Source organism: Papaver somniferum, chromosome 8 (genome assembly GCF_003573695.1).
Source record: "Papaver somniferum cultivar HN1 chromosome 8, ASM357369v1, whole genome shotgun sequence".
NCBI lineage: Eukaryota > Viridiplantae > Streptophyta > Magnoliopsida > Ranunculales > Papaveraceae > Papaver > Papaver somniferum.
The window spans coordinates 69,101,550-69,118,713 of record NC_039365.1 but is presented as its reverse complement, the minus strand read 5'-3'; the positions used below and the strand labels follow the sequence as shown (position 1 = coordinate 69,118,713).

Below are 17,164 nucleotides of genomic sequence, written 5' to 3'. Positions count from 1 at the left end.
TGTGAAGTCTTGATGTGATAAATAATGCACGAGTATTAAGCCCAAAATGGGAAGCCATAACACCACACTCAGATAATGCAAATGCACTTTTTCCCTATAGATTCTACTTCATAAACTCCACGAATATGACCAAATCCGACATTACGAGGAAGGCCAAGGATTATGATCAGAGCAACATGGCTATCTAGGAGTCACCTCAACAACAATCAAATGATGACAAACTATCTATAAAGTTTGCGCACCTCCCCCGGGCGTTTTGTTAAAACAATTAAAGGGTCTTTGACGCTTTGATGTATCAGGCAAGAAATGATAAATATTGTAAATTTCATTGGTTTCATTTTGCTTTTTAAACAATGACTTACAGTGGTTGGTTAATTGAGACCTATAGAGACATTGAGAGATTCTCTTTGAGTATTGATTTTAGGGTACCCTTTGGGTCATAAGAAAAAAAAATCTCAGGTGGTTCATGAGTGAACAGATGAAGAGACATTGGTGATCAAATCACTCCCTTTAATTTCCAGTAAATGCGGAAGAGATAATGGTAGCGTCCGGCAATGTTACTGATATTAGTGGAAGGGAAAAGAAAACTCAAAGGTTAGACTTCCGTTTAATTTTTACACATTTGATTCTCTTTGCCCAAAAGCCAGCTTTCCCTAAAACATTTTTACACTCTTAGAGCCGCCCAAAATCAATATTTAAACGAAAATTAAATAATGTCTCTCAAAATTTCGCATATTCTGGATAGATTTTTATATTACTTCTAGCAATTCCCAGTTTAGTTGATGTTTTAGGATTTGCCCAAAATTATCGAGGTTTTTGTATTTTCCCCAAGTTTTTGTTATTTGTCCTTGCATCAAAATCATACACGGGACACAAAAAATAAAAAACTAGCAGGTTTAAATATTTTAAAAATTAATATAAAAGGTGTATTTGGAAAAACATTAGCCTCTTCACCTTTCTTGGCCTGCTTGAAAATACCTGCACCCTCAACAATATTGGACAAATGGAGTATAGTTTGACATCAAAATTTTTACAATCCACCAAAACCTTAAATCATTGATTTTGAAAATCCAAATCCAATAACAAAGAACCTTAAAAGCTTTTGAAAAGTCTATCTCCAATAATAAAAATTCTCAGAGTTTTTTGAAGACTCCATATCTACTGAAAAGAGATATGGAATATCTTTAGAATTCTTTGTATTTCTTAGTTCACTAACCACCTAATGTCGCATAATTATAACAACACTAATCCAAAATTCGGGCCGTTATGGCACGGGTCATATCCTAGTTATATAAAATTAACTATTAATGAGACAAAATTAAAAACAAATATGTCATCTAATAGTGGGACGGAGGGAGTATAATTTACATTAATTAAACGGGCACCCAGTTCAACTGGTCATCCCTGTTTCCCAAAGCTTCATGCTCTCCATGAGGTCTCATGTTCAAGCCCTCGATGACGTAATATTACAGGAACTAACATGGAATGTAGAGTTAACTTGCCCCCTTATGACACAATCTCAGCCCCATCCGTTTCGGCTGCCTTGGTTAGATTACCCACAAGGTTCGCTTGTAGGCTAAAATAATAGTGAACCTTACAACTTATTGGTCCCGACATGGACCCTTAATGTTAAAATAATAAATTCGATAAAATCATAAAGTAATACGTTCCAAAATAATTAACAGGTCCAGACAGTACATAAAATAAAATACTACTAAAAAGACAAAAATAAATTTTGATACATATTAAATTTTCTCATAATATTAAACTAATAATTTGTTAGATAAAGAGTATTACGTCAACTACTCGGAAGCCTATTCAGAAGCCACCGTAAGACAAGTACAGAAGTGTCCAGCGAGACTAATATGATGGTGCCTCTGTGTCTAACAGCCAACAGCAAAACTTGACCTCTAGGCTCTAGCCACAACAGTTCAGTGTACTCTTTAACATATACATCCATAACTTCGTAGATAGTGAAGGAAAGAAACACAATGAACCAAAAGAGGAGAGAAACATAACTTAACTCTGCGAACAAAGGGTAAAGAAACTGCAAAGATAGTTTCAGTAACCAAGGAGAAGTGACAGCGCTGTTATAAAGTTCAACAACAAGCACCAGAGAAACAGTAAAAAAAAAAAAGAACAATCCCAGCAATGAAAACAGAATCTAAAACAAGGAAATGGCAAGCAAGTATCCAGATGATCTAAACGCTCCCCATGGCTTGTTTTTATTACATGTAAAGTCCTTCCGGGACTCCCTCTTTCTTCTTGTACATAACCTTCTCCTTTGCTTTCTTGAAGTCCGGGTGTGTCACCTGAAAAAAAAGAAAATTAATTCAAAATTAGAATCAGACCTTTTTGCATTAAGACGATTCTAAAGAAAATACAAGTATAAGATGTTTTAACACGATGAAAATTATACCAGGATGACACAAAAGTGCACAGCTGACAAATTGTTCTCAAAATTATAGAGTGCAAAACAGCAATAGGAAAAAACATCACCTCAAAGAGACAAATCTAAAGATGGTGAAAACATAGATGCGCTACGTTTACTGCTATGCACCATGCAACTAATGAGTTTTATATTTTTTCCACTATGCAAATGGTTTTGCTTTTATTTATGGGAAGCCTCCGTAGCCCATTGGCATCAGGACCGAAAGTATGTTCTCCAGGATTTAACAACTGATATAGCACACAGATGTGCAAACAGCGGTTGGAGATTTGAGTATTTAGGTGTGTATGCAAATGGGTTGTTAATCTTCTTCATGTTTAGCTAAATTACAACCAATGCATAATCTAACATAACAATCTTTACAGCTAAATGTTTACCTTCATACGGCGTTCTCTTAAGGCAAGCAAACCGGCTTCAGTACATATAGCCTTAATATCAGCTCCAGAGAACTCATCTTTAGTCATCACAAATTCTTCTAGGTTAACATCATCTGCCAATGTCATCCTTGAAGTGTGGATCTGTATTGTCCAAATACACAAACGATTAAAACATGATCACGGAGAATGCGGAGGCATTTATACCGACAATGTAGTTAACAAAACATTATATTATTTGGGCCAAAAATACAATGCAGCAGTCTATGCATGAAAACAACAAGTACCTGGAAAATGCGTCTCCTTGTTTTGGTGTCAGGAAGAGGGAATTCGATTTTCCTATCTATTCGTCCAGGTCTTAGCAAAGCAGGATCGAGACTTTCAATTCTGTTTGTAGCAAGAATAACTTTGACGTCTCCTCTTGAATCAAAACCATCCAACTGGTTCAGCAGTTCCAACATGGTCCTCTGAATCTCACGTTCACCTCCTGAATGCGCATCGTACCTAATGAAACATGGTTAACAATCAAGAAACAGGCCAGAAAAACATTCACGCCCACAAGTATGTATCAAACATCTGTGAGTTTGTGAGGGTACCTTTTAGTACCAACCGCATCAATTTCATCAATGAAGACAATGGAAGGTGAAAGGTCATCAGCAACCCTGAACAGTTCCCTCACTAATTTTGGACCATCTCCCAAGTACTTTTGGATCAATTCACTTCCAACAACACGCAAGAAAGTAGCTGATGTTGAGTTGGCCACTGCCTAAGGGATACAATAAACATGCATGATCAGGGAAATATTCAGAGAAGATGTCCCAAGATGAACTTATTGCTTTAAAAACCAAGCCACTGAAGAAAAATATTATATCTTGAATCACGAAGGTGTAGCCAGATAAGTTAAATACCCCTACCTTAGTGCTACTTGGGAAGGACAGAAAAAGAGAAAGCTAAAAGAACGAACAGAAAGATTGAATCTGAACTTCAGTTTTTACTTTTCCAAGAATTATCATCAAGTCAAGGTCTTCTCACATCATGCACGTGCTGCTATCCAACTAATCAGCAACTAGTCCCCGAAGATTATTTACTCAGCAGTATTCCAAAAGTGGTGAAACTTTCTTCCATAACTAGATGTAATGGAACTAATTAATATGGATCAACTTTCTACCTAGTAGACCTTGCTAAGAAACATATGTGAAAGGATCACTAAAACATCATCTAATTGTCTCACCAGTTAACAGCAAATAGTTTTCATATGACTGACGCATTTCCAAAATCATAACAAGAAAATATCAATAAATATCTCTTGGTGATATTAACCCATTTGCAGCTAAAGAGTAACCAAACCGCTAGATCAATCTGCAGAAATTATATAATAAGGAGAACATTTGCACCTTAGCGAGTAAGGTCTTCCCTGTTCCAGGTTCTCCGTAAAGGATGACTCCTTTAGGGGGTTTAATACCAATATCTTCGTATAATTCGGGATGAGTGAGTGGAAGTTCAACTGCCTCTTTAATTTCCTGAATTTGTGCATCTAGTCCACCAATGTCTGCATAAGATTCCAGTGGAGCCTTCTCAACCTTCATAACGGACACCATGGGATCAACATCATCTTGAAGAAGCCCAACAACAGAGAGAACCTGAACAGATGAAGAAAACAGAAGAAGCACACTAAAGAGTCAGACTTGGAGTAATCTTTCAAAGCATAATAAACTTCTCAAGAGTCAATAACTAATGGTAGACACAACGAGAAGAAGCGCATACATAGACGTAACACAAAAAAAAAAAAAATCAGCTATTATTGACACAGTTAAGTTTCCAAGGAAAGATGACAGAAACGTAAAATAATATCAACACTTATTGGCTTCAATGTCTAGAGCTTGTTGAAAACCATCTTAAACAATGTGATGCATGTATCAGATTTTAAAAAAAAAAAAATTAATGTGCGGAGCGACCTCAACAAGGTTTATTGATGCTCAAATCATAAATTAGCTTTACCAAGGTAATACAGTAGTTGAAACTTTGAAAGCTTGACTTTGTGGTCAATGGTCTATCCTAAGATTGAAAACAGCCTGAGAAAATATTACATGATCATAATCATGTCCATATTAGACGAAGTGTTCGCATACTATTAGGCGAAGCATCACTTACTAGTACACCCAAGCATCAAGAAAAAAACTACAGTAGAAATCATTTAACTTCTCATTTTCCATCACCCACTGAACTTGCCCAAAAATCAGTTAGTGTATCCAATATGTCCACGAGACCGAAATCTACAGCAATAGATAGAGGGATGGTACTAGGCGCAGTAATTCACATGTTTATGAAACTACTTGCTCGCTACCAGATCCTATGATTTTTAGCTTTTGATCCTTTTGGAATACTTACTTTGCCTCCTAAGCATACATCAGTCCAACTCCTTCCACCAGCAGTCTTATCAAATGGACCTATACTCTAGCATCACTAAAAGAACCTAAACCAAACTATCTTCTAACACTCAGAACACCAATAAATTATAATTAATTTTCCAGGAAGACCTACAAATTCTAATAAAATTTCATGTGGTATACCCTTACTCAGAGAAGTACCACAACAAGCCATTCTCTCAAATTATTCTAGGCTTTCAACCCTAAAAATAAAAAAAATCCTACAAAAAATCCAAACCGCAAATAACAAATCAGTTGACACAAAACAACGACAGATCTAATTTTAACCTAGAAAAACCCCATCTCAAGTAAGAACACAAACCCTAACTAACAAAAATTAACACCAAATAAAGAAAAGAAAAAGCGTAAGTACCTTATTATGCATAAGAATAGCACAACCAGGTTCAAGTTGATCTTTATCAACAAAAGACAAAATCCCGACATAATATTCAGGCCCGACGGAAGAAGAAACAATAGCATGATTCTCATCAATAAGTTCTTCAAGACTACCAACACTCATAGGTGAACCTCTTAGATCATCAACTTTAGATCTATCTTCTTCATTTTTATCTTCCTGTGGTTTCAATCTCTCTTGATTACTAACAAATTCTTCTTCCATTAACAAATAATCTTTAATCCTTTCAAGTTTCAATAATCGAAGTTTACATTTAGTTAATGGTGTTACTGTTGGTAATCTTGCTGCTGTTTCTGATCCTTTTTGTTTTCGCTGTTTACGACCAACTCTTGTTGGTGGTGTTGGTTGTTCGAATTTCTTCTCCTTCTTGTTATCACCATCGTTTCTTCGATCCCCAGGAGCCCCTCCTCCCTGTCTGTTCAGTCCTCCTGGTGTTCCTTGACCCATTTTTCTGATCTATTAAAAATCCTTGAAGATGAAGAAATAACTGGTTTGAGAAATTTGGGGAGCAAATTAGGGTTTATATAGAAGGACAGTGATTAGCTTCGCAAGTTTCTCAAGTATTGTATTGGGCTGGGAGGTGTGGTATCGCGGGTAGTGCTGGCAATTGCGGACCCATCTCGCAGCTCGACCCTTACCCGGATAAAATGTAGGTTAAACGTGCGGGTTTAGGTATCGGACTTTATGACCCGTCCTATTTCAAGTTTGCACAATTCCTGAGCCAAGGTGGGGGAGAGAGATTTTTAGGTGTGACTATGCAGTTAAAATGCATTTTAAAACACATACAATGAATATAAAAATGATGAAATCACATATATGTTATAGGGCCTGTAGTTCATGGATATACGGTCCATTAGATGACTAGGTTTTCCCTTTCCTATATACAAAAAACATGGTATTATGTAATCCCTGATGCCTCTTTATCAAATAAGAAATTCTTCTCCTTCTCTATTTTTATCTCTGTCTCTTGCTTTAACCTAATCGATACTACAAAACGTTATCATGCACGAAGCTGTACCGCATAGCTATATGGGCCGATTGATTTTTTTTCTTTCTTTTTCTACATGGATGTTTTCCATTAACGCTGCAATCAAACATTCTAAGTTGGAATTTTCTTTCTTTCTTTTTCCTGTTTTTGATTTTGGCATGTACATTGGAAATATTAAATCTGCGGTGAAAATTGATTTAATCAAGAATTAGGGATTATTTTGATTATTATTTTGGTCATGTTTATGTACTAACCAGGAGTCACTTTGATTGATTAGAAATAATCAAGAATTATTTTGATTAATTAATCTAACTAATCTTAATCTTAGGGATTTAGAGCTTCTCTAATGGTGAGTGTGGATGTTTCATATGTGACATCACTTTTAATACATCCTCTAGGTATAAAATCCTAAATACCAGGAAAAAATAAATTTTATCTCCAACCCATTAGATTGTTTCATCTTTCTTTACTTATTTGTAGGTATATAATTGGTTAAAAAAAATCAGTTATTGTTCTCATTGATTTTATTAGTAAAAATGTGACTAGGATGGGAAGACATCCTCTAAGTGAATGTCTAAAATAATCGTGCTGATAACGTGTTTCAGTAGTATAATGGAGGAAAAGGAAGAGGCAGAGGAAAGTTTCTATTAATCAGGAGATAAGGTTACATGAATACTATTTCCTTTATATACATGTAAAGGTAAACTCTAGGTAACTATATGGACCGCACATCCATGGGCCGTAGGCCCTGTAACACTCCCCCTTGTGCGGTTCTATAACACGTTTTGTTTTTATTTGTCTTAAAATAAGTCAACAGCATATAAACGGTCAATTTAAATTATTTTTATTGATCTCAATCATTAAGAATTTTAGTCTTAATGCTATTTGTTCTCTTGAATATGATATTGGTTATAGTTGAATGGTGTATTTTGTTCAATTGGTTGTACCAACTCAATTCCAATGTATTTATTTGGGGTTTAGAAGTACTTGAGCACCATTATTGTGTACCTGATATTTTATTTCCAAATTTGAATGTTCCGTGGTATTTAATCCACTGGCTCGACTATTCAGAGTCGGTATTTTCAAAAGATACATTGCAAATGAAATCACATGTATTCTAAATTTTGTGGAAGAACTCACAAAAGATGATATATGAGTTAGAAAACTTTCATTCTATACTTCATCCATGATACTAATGAACCAGTATATGTTGAAATATGACAACAAAAGAACTATCTTTAGTAATCTATTCAACCTAAAGTAATTGGTTGACATGTGTACTGAGATTCTCTAGGCCTATTGAGATAAAGAAATTTCTAATTAAGCTAAATGTAGCAAAATTGAAAATGGAAAGAATCCCGAAGTCATAAGGGTTAGACGTAATGACCCATATAAAGCATGAGAAAAGGGACATATATATATATCATGGGATGAATCTAAAATGTAATTCTAGCTTCCATCATAAATGAAAGAGTTGGAAATGCACCTGGTTATAGGTGTTGGTATATATAATGTAATGTGTGCAACATAGTAGCAAGCAATTTTCACATCAACTTTAATGGCAACAAGAACTTGGCCTAGCCAATTGAACTAGATCATATGTCTGCCCTTACAGTGAGAATGAATTTGATTGCATATATAAATAATTTCTAATGAATGTGGAAGGAAGCATATTCTTAGAAAATTAATATGTCAATCTAGTGAATTGTAGATCACTGGAACTTGAATTACTGAATCCTTATCAACCCCAACAATGAAATGATTGGGATTGATTCATAAAGACTTTGACATAACCATAATGCACATTGGTTGTGACATGATGTTCCGTTTTGAAAGTACTTACACGAGCATCACTTCATTTGAGTGTATAAGAAAATGAACTAATAGAATGCGAAGTTACGACATCTATCATAATCAGTGATTTATAAAGTTACTAGATTTGCACTGCCTCTCCCCATTATGCTTTGGAGTAAGAAAGCACGTCACTCATCTTACAAAGTCTCTCTTTAGTGAAACATGATTGAGACCATCCTGTTTTACTTAGATGCAAATGCTAAATAACTCATTCTCCAAAGAAATAAAGTGTTGTTAGTGAACATATATCCATGCAGAATGCGGACCATTCAAGTGATTTATGGCTCTGGTGGATGATTCGACGCATTGAATCAGTTATTGTTCATAACAAACGATGCGTTTAATTTTTGTAGAATTCCTAGAACATATTACACAAAGCAAAATGCAAAGGCTCACCACCCTTGTTAATGCTAGAGAATTTACATCAAAAGGACTTGATGAATATTGCATGTTTAATAAGATCAATATAGAACATCTTATACCCAATGGTCTCGCAGAGGCTACCATCAAAGGTTACAGATGGTGTCTAAGGAATAAGTTATGCGTACCGACCTACCTTTTATTGCTTTGGGGATATGCAATATTACGCACATCTTTACTTAATTCGTTTTAGAACCAAATATTAGTCAACCTTTTCTGCGTACCAGTTGGTAACTGAATTTAAGCCTGATATTTGTGTTATTACGCATTTTTGGTTACACTATATATGTGTCATTACGATTCCACATTGTACTATGATGGGTCACGAAAATGATTAAGTAATTTTTGTTGGATATTTACTCTCAACAATTATCCCGCATTTTAAAAACTTTGGCAGGAGATCTCTTACTGCTATATTTGCAGGTTATCACTTTAATGACACATTCTTCCCGTCGTTAGGGGGAGATAAGAAAAAGTATTTTCTAAGGTAATGACATGAATTATCGTGGTGTGTTCCCACTGTGTCTCATATTGATTCGTGTACTCCATATATGTAAATGTGAAGTGACAAAGAATAATCATTTTTCAGAATGTACACTGATGTCGCTAAAGTGACAAGATCACACATACCAGCTGCGAATATTCCTGAAAGGTTATAAATCCTCGGTATGGGGTACACCATAGACTAAGGTGTTGCAACTACACTTGGTGGAAGTGTAGTTGAGTCCATGGCTCCATAAAGGAAGATGGAGAGACCACCAGGTTCGATCAATGATCACCTAGAAAGGAAGTAGATGGGTAAGGAACAAACTAATTTGTATCATTAATGAAATCATCTCATTTGATTGTCTCTGACTATGTCCATGAATCAATAATGGAGGACGCTCCGAAGTTTTAAATGATTCTAGAGAACAATGAAATCCTGTACGGATTATGAGAATGCATATGAGTCAATGGAAGGATCATGCGTGCACAATGATGATATAATCCATAAATAGTTGTTCCATAAATAGAGCACAATGAGATCGAACCATGCTTTATTTTGATTAATTTCAAATAAATAGCATATTTGGCCTATACAATCCAGGTAGAACTTAGTTCTTTGGCAAATATACGGGTATTTGGTGTGGTAGTGCTAACCAACCAAGTGTAAAGCCTATTTGGACATACATAATTAATTTTTCATAAAGCATAATGATAAGAAAGTAGTCTTAAAGTACAAAGACTCTCCTTGTGGCGCGAGGTTTCTCACAAAGCCCTGGAATTGTTCTCTTGTAATGAACGTTATAGAGTTCCGCTACCTAGTTAGCTTGGTAATTTCAAAAGGACTTGAAATGCAACATATGTATGTGATTGTTACGTATCTCTAAAAAAATCAAGAGATAGAAGATATTTACAAAAGTACTTGATATACTTTTGTTGTCCAAATCAAATGACTATAAAACACGGAGTGCGTTTACAGTTAGATAGAACACTCACTTAAAGATTCAAGCAATCATACGGATGTGATATACCCGTCTAAGTGGATATTTGATTTGTAGGGGATAGACAAGTAAGTTATTTTTCCTTGCGTGTTCATAAGAAAGTCCCTGATTTGGAATCGTAGCTATTTATGTTGATGGTACAGACATGATGTGTACTCTTGATGTGATAAGAGACCTTAAAAGCTATTTAAAATCTGAATTTGAGATGAAAAATCTAGGGAAAGTTCGATCGAATACTGAGCTTGTGGTATATTATTACACCATTTTGCATATGTCTAAAGTTGTCAGGCAATTTAACAAAGACATGCATCCTGATAGCACTCCCATGATTAGTCGAGTTTCAAATGTAAGTAAGTAACCATTTCGTCAAAAGGAATATGACGAACATGTGTTGGGAGATGAAATTCCCGTATCTAAGTACAATAGACGCATTGTTGTACTTAGTATAATAATGTACTAGATTAAATTTTACATCCTCAGGGAACTTGTTACCTAGATATAGCTCCGCGCCAATGCAACGTCATTGGAATGGTATAGTGAATGTAATCATGTACTTAAAAGTAACCATTGACATAAAAAAAAATTATCCCTACAAAGACATTAAAAGGAATGCTAATGAAAGTGCAATCCAAAAGTTGTTGATTATGAAGGAACAATAATATCTTCTCCAACGAAAGTAATCAGGGGGAGACATGGTAGATTATTTTCTAGGTTATTACCGATATTCAGTTTCGAAAAGTACATGACTAAAGGAACTCTCTAGAAAAACTCTGAAAGTAATTAGGGGGAGATGCCGACATCAGGGGGAGGATCCAAGGATATGATGTCGACATATTTTACTTCGAAATTGAAGTTGTGTTGTACTCTTTTTCCCTTCGACCGAGAATAGTTTTTCCCAAAGGATTTTGTTACTCGACAAGGTTTTTAGCGAGAGGACACTAAAAAAATCAAGTATGTTGAACGTTGATGATATAAAGATCGCCGTTGATATTACTGAAAATATCTGGATCAAAGAAATGAAGCGCGATATTCTGTTAAGCAACGTAACTTCCAGAATCAATAACATGGTCGTATAAACATTCATGTCACCAAAGTAAAGTGTGATAAAATCCTTTTGACTGCATCAGACTAATGAAAATTGTCTGACATCAGGGGGAGCATCTAATGGTGTGTTGAAATATTTTCCTTCACCGAGGTTACTTTTTTCCACAGGGTTTTGTTTCTTGGCAAGGTTTTTAATTATACAACAACAAACACCGGGAATTAACTTCCCAACTAAGGCTATTGTCTTTCCCACAAGGATTTTATTCCTTAGGAGTTGTGAAGCAACTAGTCAACTTCAACGGACCAAAGTGATCATCCGCAATAGATCACCTTTACTTGCATCGTACTATGAGTCCATTACGAGTCCACATCGTACTATGATGGATCACGAAAAGCATCAAGTATGTTGAACGTTGAAGACGTAAAGATCGCGTTGATATTATGGAAAATATCTGAATCAAAGAAATGAAACACGATAGTCCGTTAAGCAGCGTAACTTCCAGAATCAACAACATGGTTTTATAAACATCCAAGTCACCAAAGTAAAGTGTGGTAAACTCCTTTTGACTGCATTAGACTAATGAAAATTGTCTAACATCAGGGGAGCATCGAATGGTGTGTTGAACTCTTTTCCTTCACCGAGGTTACTTTTTCCCACAGGATTTATTTTTTCGGCAAGGTTTTTAATGGGACAACAACAAACACCTGGAATGTACTTTCCCAACTAAGGCTATTGTCTTTCCCACGAGGATTTTCTGCCTTAAGAGTTATGTAGCAACTAGCCAACTTCAATAGAGCAAAGTGATCATCTGCAACGAATCACCTTTACTTGCATCTATCACGTTGTACTATTTTCCCTTCGTCAAGGTTTTATCCCGCTGGGTTTTTCCTTGTCAAGGTTTTAATGAGGCAACATATTCGAGTCCAACTGTGTTCCAAGTTTGCTTAATATTGTACTCTTTTTCTTTAGTTCAGCTTTTGTCCCTATGGGGTTTTCCTGACGAAGTTTTAACGAGACAATTAACTTAGACTAGTCGGTCCTTGAAGATCGTATTGCATGTGATGAACTACATGTAAAGTACGAGACAACATGTGAAGTACTACATGTGAAGAGTTGTACCAAGATTTTATCCCACTGGGTTTTTCCTTGTCAAAGTTTTAGTAAGGCGATTGATTTCGGCACAAGCCATCAAGGAGAGGACGCCATTTGAAGAAATACATTCAAAGCACTATATGTGACGCATTATATATAAAGTTTTGTTATTGAACCGCACAAGGGGGAGTGTTACAGGGCCTACGGCGCATGGATGTGCAGTCCATGGGTTATCCATTTATATGTATATAATGTAACCTATGTAATAGAACTACTAATCTTCATAATAAGATTCTTCTTCTTCTTTCTCTCATCTCTCCATGTTTCACTTCTAATTCTCCTCGAACAAATCAGTTATTGTTCTCGTTGATTTTATTAGTAAAAATGTGACTAGGATGGGAAGACATCCTCTAAGTGAATGTCTAAAACTAGAGGTTCATCTAGAGGATGTCTAACTTTTTTTTTCCACCTCATCCGCTTATCAATGGGTTGGAGATGATTTTTTTGAAATATGATTGTGTATCCTATGTGGATTAAGACTTTTTCCCTCACATACATTCCATTAGAGAAGCTCTTAGGGATCTAAATTTTCGGTCCTAGTTAATGGCTGTGGAAGAAAATCATTAGAAATTTGATCCCGTGTGCTTGGGTGCTCCTGTTGGCCGTGGAAGAAAATGTGACCCCGTCTGTTGGATCCAACCGGTCCTTTCATGGACTCCCACTTATGATAATAATGAAATTAAAAAGAAAAAGTTTAATCTTAAGGATCTTTCATGGATAGTTTTGGTTAGATATTTAGATTTTTGTCTGTTATGGGTGTACATAATAGAATCCCCATGTCTGTTAGTAGATCGATGATGTGTTGGTTTTAATTCCCCTTGGACCAACTGATGCTCGTCGTTTTATTTTCTTTTTCTGGGCGTTTTTCTTATATTTTTTCACTGCAGATGAGATGATGCTGATCCATCAACCCGGCCGATCACTATCCCGATCCATCAACCTGACCGGCTCTCGTCCTGTCCTGATCCGGCTCCGGTCCTATCCTGCTCCGTCCCTTCCCTAAGTGTGTCATGTCCTGTTCGTTCTGGCTTGGGGCGTGCATGGACAAAACCGTATCAAGGTCTGTCTATGTACAGGAAGAACCAAAGATTGGTTTTGTGGATGTACTGTACTGGGCGGTGGGAACTAAAGCTCGGATTAAGGTATGTAACCAATGTTAACGGGTTTTAATATTAAATGCTAATGTGGTTTATTTATTTATTTATTTATTTTAAGAACATGCTTAGTTCTGTTTCTTTTTAAGATAAGTCCATAAACGGTCAACCTAAATTATGAGTGTTGATCTCGATCATTAAGAATTTTAGACTTAACGTTATTTTGATATCGGCTATAGTTGAATGGTGTTTTTTGCTCAATTGATTGTACCAACTCGATTCAAATATATTTATTTGGGGTTTAGAAGTGCTTGACACCATTATTACGTACTTGATATTTTTTTCCCAAATTTGAATGTTCCGTGAAATGTAACCCACTTGCTCGACTATTAATCTGTCAGTAGTTTCAAAAGATCCGTTCAAGTAAAATCACATGTATTCCAAATTTTGTGGAATAACTCACAAAAGATGATATAAGTCAGAAAATTTCCATTTCTCTACTTCATCCATGATACTAACGAACCATTATATGTTGAAATATGACAACAAGAGAACTATCTTTAGTAATCTATTCAACCTAAAGTAATTGGTTGAAATGTGTAGTGAGATTCTCTTGGCCTATTGAGATAAAGAAATTTCTCAAATTAAGCTAAATGTAGCAAAATTGAAAACGGTTAGACGTAATAAGGGTTAGATGTAATGACTCATATAAAGCATGTGAAAAGGGGAATATATATCATGAGACAAAAATGTATTTTTTCCCAGTAGTAATGACACCAAAGTACAGGTATCAGCTGAATATGGGATGAAGCTAAGATGCAATTTTAGCTCCCATCATAAATGAAAGAGTTGGAAATGCACCTGGTCATAGGTGTTGATATATACAATGTAATGTGTGTATCATAGTAGCAACAAATTTTCACATCAACTTTAATGGAAACAAGAACTTTGCCGGGCCAATTGACTATCTTATTAAATTGAACTAGATCCAATATCTACACCTATGGAATGAAAACACGAGACATAAATTCTCTGAAGCACTTGAGATATATATATATTGGGTGAAACGTAATACATATTCAGTCTAAAGTACTTGAGTTGATTCCCACTATTGTTACGTAATAAGGCCACACCACTTATTAAAACTCTCAAGACCCAAATGTCTAACTCATAGTTGTTTTTTCTTCCACTAGCTTAAGGAATTTAAACTAGTTGTTGAACTATTTCCTTATAATGTGACTAGGAGGATTGGATCATCGAGCGCAACACTGCTCAAGAATTTGTTTTTAAGATAGAATAATGACATCACAAAATCTCTATATGTACCAAAAGATAATCACACCTTGTTAAATTCCAAAGAAACGATGCAAATGGATATCATGTGGAACCTGACTGCGATGATAATGTAATTGATTGCATCTTTTATAGTCACTAATGTATTTGTAAGGAAACATACTTTAGAGAGATTAATGAGTCAATTTAGTGAAATGTAAATCACTATAGTATTAATTTGGATTATTGAACCCATACTGACTCCAACGATGAAATGTTGGAAATTGACTCATACAGACTTTGACATAACCATAAAGGCACTTTGGTTGTGACATGATGTTTCTTTTTGAAAGGACTCATACGTACATCGCTGTGTTTGAGTAGACGAGACAACGGGAAAAATATTGATAGAATGCGAAGTAACGGCATATCTCTCAATAAGTGTTTTCTAAAGTACCAGATGCACAACCCCCTCCTCCCTCCCATTATGCTTTTAAGTAAGAGAGCATATCACTCATTTTACAAAGCCTTCAGTAAAACAGGATCGAGACCATCCTAAGATGCAAATGGTAAACAATTCATATTACAAAGATAACAAGGTGAAATTTAGAAAAATATTCATGCAAAATGCTGACCATTAAAGTGACTTATGGCTCTGGTGAATGTTTTGACATTTTGGACTAGTTATAGACATATTACACAATACAAAGTGCAAAGGCTCACTACCCTTATTAATGTTATAGAATTTACATCAAAAGGACTTGATGAATATTGCATGTTTAATAGGATCAATATAGAGCATCTTATACCCAATGGTCTCGCAGAGGTTACCATCAGAGGTTACATATGGTGCCTAAGGAATAGGTTATGCGTACCAACCTATCTTTTATTGCTTTGGGGATATGAAATATTACACGCATATTACTTAATTCGTTTTTAGAACCCAATATTAGTCAACCTTTTATGCGTACCAGTTGGTAATTGGATTTAAGCCTGTGTTCTTACGCATTTTTGGTTGCACTATATATGTGCCATTACGACTCCATATCGTACTATGATAGGTCTTCAAAACTTTTAAGTAGTTATGTTGGAAATAAGTTCCCAACAATTATCTGTATTTTAAAACTTTTGGAAGGAGATCTCTTACCGCTAGATTTGCGGGTTATCGCTTTAACGAGACAATATCCCGTCGTCAGGGGGAGATAAGAAAAAGTATTCTAAGGGAACGACAAGAATTGTCGTGGTGTGTTCCCACTGTGTCTCATATTGATTCTTGTACTCCACAAACGTAAATGTGAAGTGATAGAATATTCGATTTTCAGAATGTACACTGATGTTGTTAAAGTGATGAGATCATACATACCAGCTGCACCTACCTGCAAAGCTACAAATCCTCAATATGGGATATACACCATAGACTAAGGTGTTGCAACTACATTAAGTGGAAGTGTGGTTGAGTCCGTGGCTCTATAAAGGAAGTTGGAGATACCACTTGGTTCGATCAATCCTCACCTATAAAGGAAGTAGGTGAGTAAGGTAAAACTTATTTATATCATCAGAAATCATCTTATGAGATTGTCTCTGAATATGTCCATGAATCAAACTGGAGGACGCTCCGAAGTTTTAAATGATTCTAGAGAACAATGAAATCCTGACGGATTATGAGAATGCACATGAGTCAATGGAATGATCATGCATGCACAGTGATGATATAATCCATAAATAGTTGCTCCAGAAGTAGAGCACAATGAGATCGAACTATGCTTTATTTTGATTAATTTTAAATAAATAGCATATTTGGCCTAAGCAATCCAGGTAGAACTTAGTTCTTTGACAAATATACAGGTATTTCGTGTGGTAGTGCTAACCAACCAAGTGTAAATCCTATTGGACATACATGATTAATTTGTCACAAAGCATAATGAGAAGAAAGCAGTCTTGAAGTATAAAGACTCGCCTTGTGGCGCGAGGTTTCTCGCAGAGCCCTGGAAATTTTCTCTTGTAATGAACTTCATAGAGTTTCGCTACTCAGTTAGCTTGGTAATTTCAAAAGAACTTGAAATGCAGCATATGTATGTGGTTGTTACGTATCTCTGAAAGAATCAAGAGATAGAATATATTTTGTTACCCAAATCAAGTGACTCTAAACCACAGAGTGCATTTACAGTTAGATAGAACACCCACTTATATA

General features: G+C 35.6%; 1 protein-coding gene across 1 annotated transcript; it reads right to left on the bottom strand.

Moving 5' to 3' along the window:
* Positions 1 to 1,992: 1,992 nt before the first annotated feature.
* Positions 1,993 to 6,188, bottom strand: LOC113301460 (26S proteasome regulatory subunit 4 homolog A). Its single transcript, XM_026550235.1, has 6 exons — positions 5,623 to 6,188; positions 4,218 to 4,463; positions 3,420 to 3,589; positions 3,111 to 3,327; positions 2,827 to 2,967; positions 1,993 to 2,312 (listed from the first exon to the last, which is right to left on the bottom strand). The coding sequence occupies exons 1-6, from the start codon at positions 6,109 to 6,111 to the stop codon at positions 2,229 to 2,231; spliced, it is 1,347 nt and encodes a 448-aa protein (XP_026406020.1). The 5' UTR covers positions 6,112 to 6,188; the 3' UTR covers positions 1,993 to 2,228.
* Between the last annotated feature and the right edge of the window lie 10,976 nt (positions 6,189 to 17,164).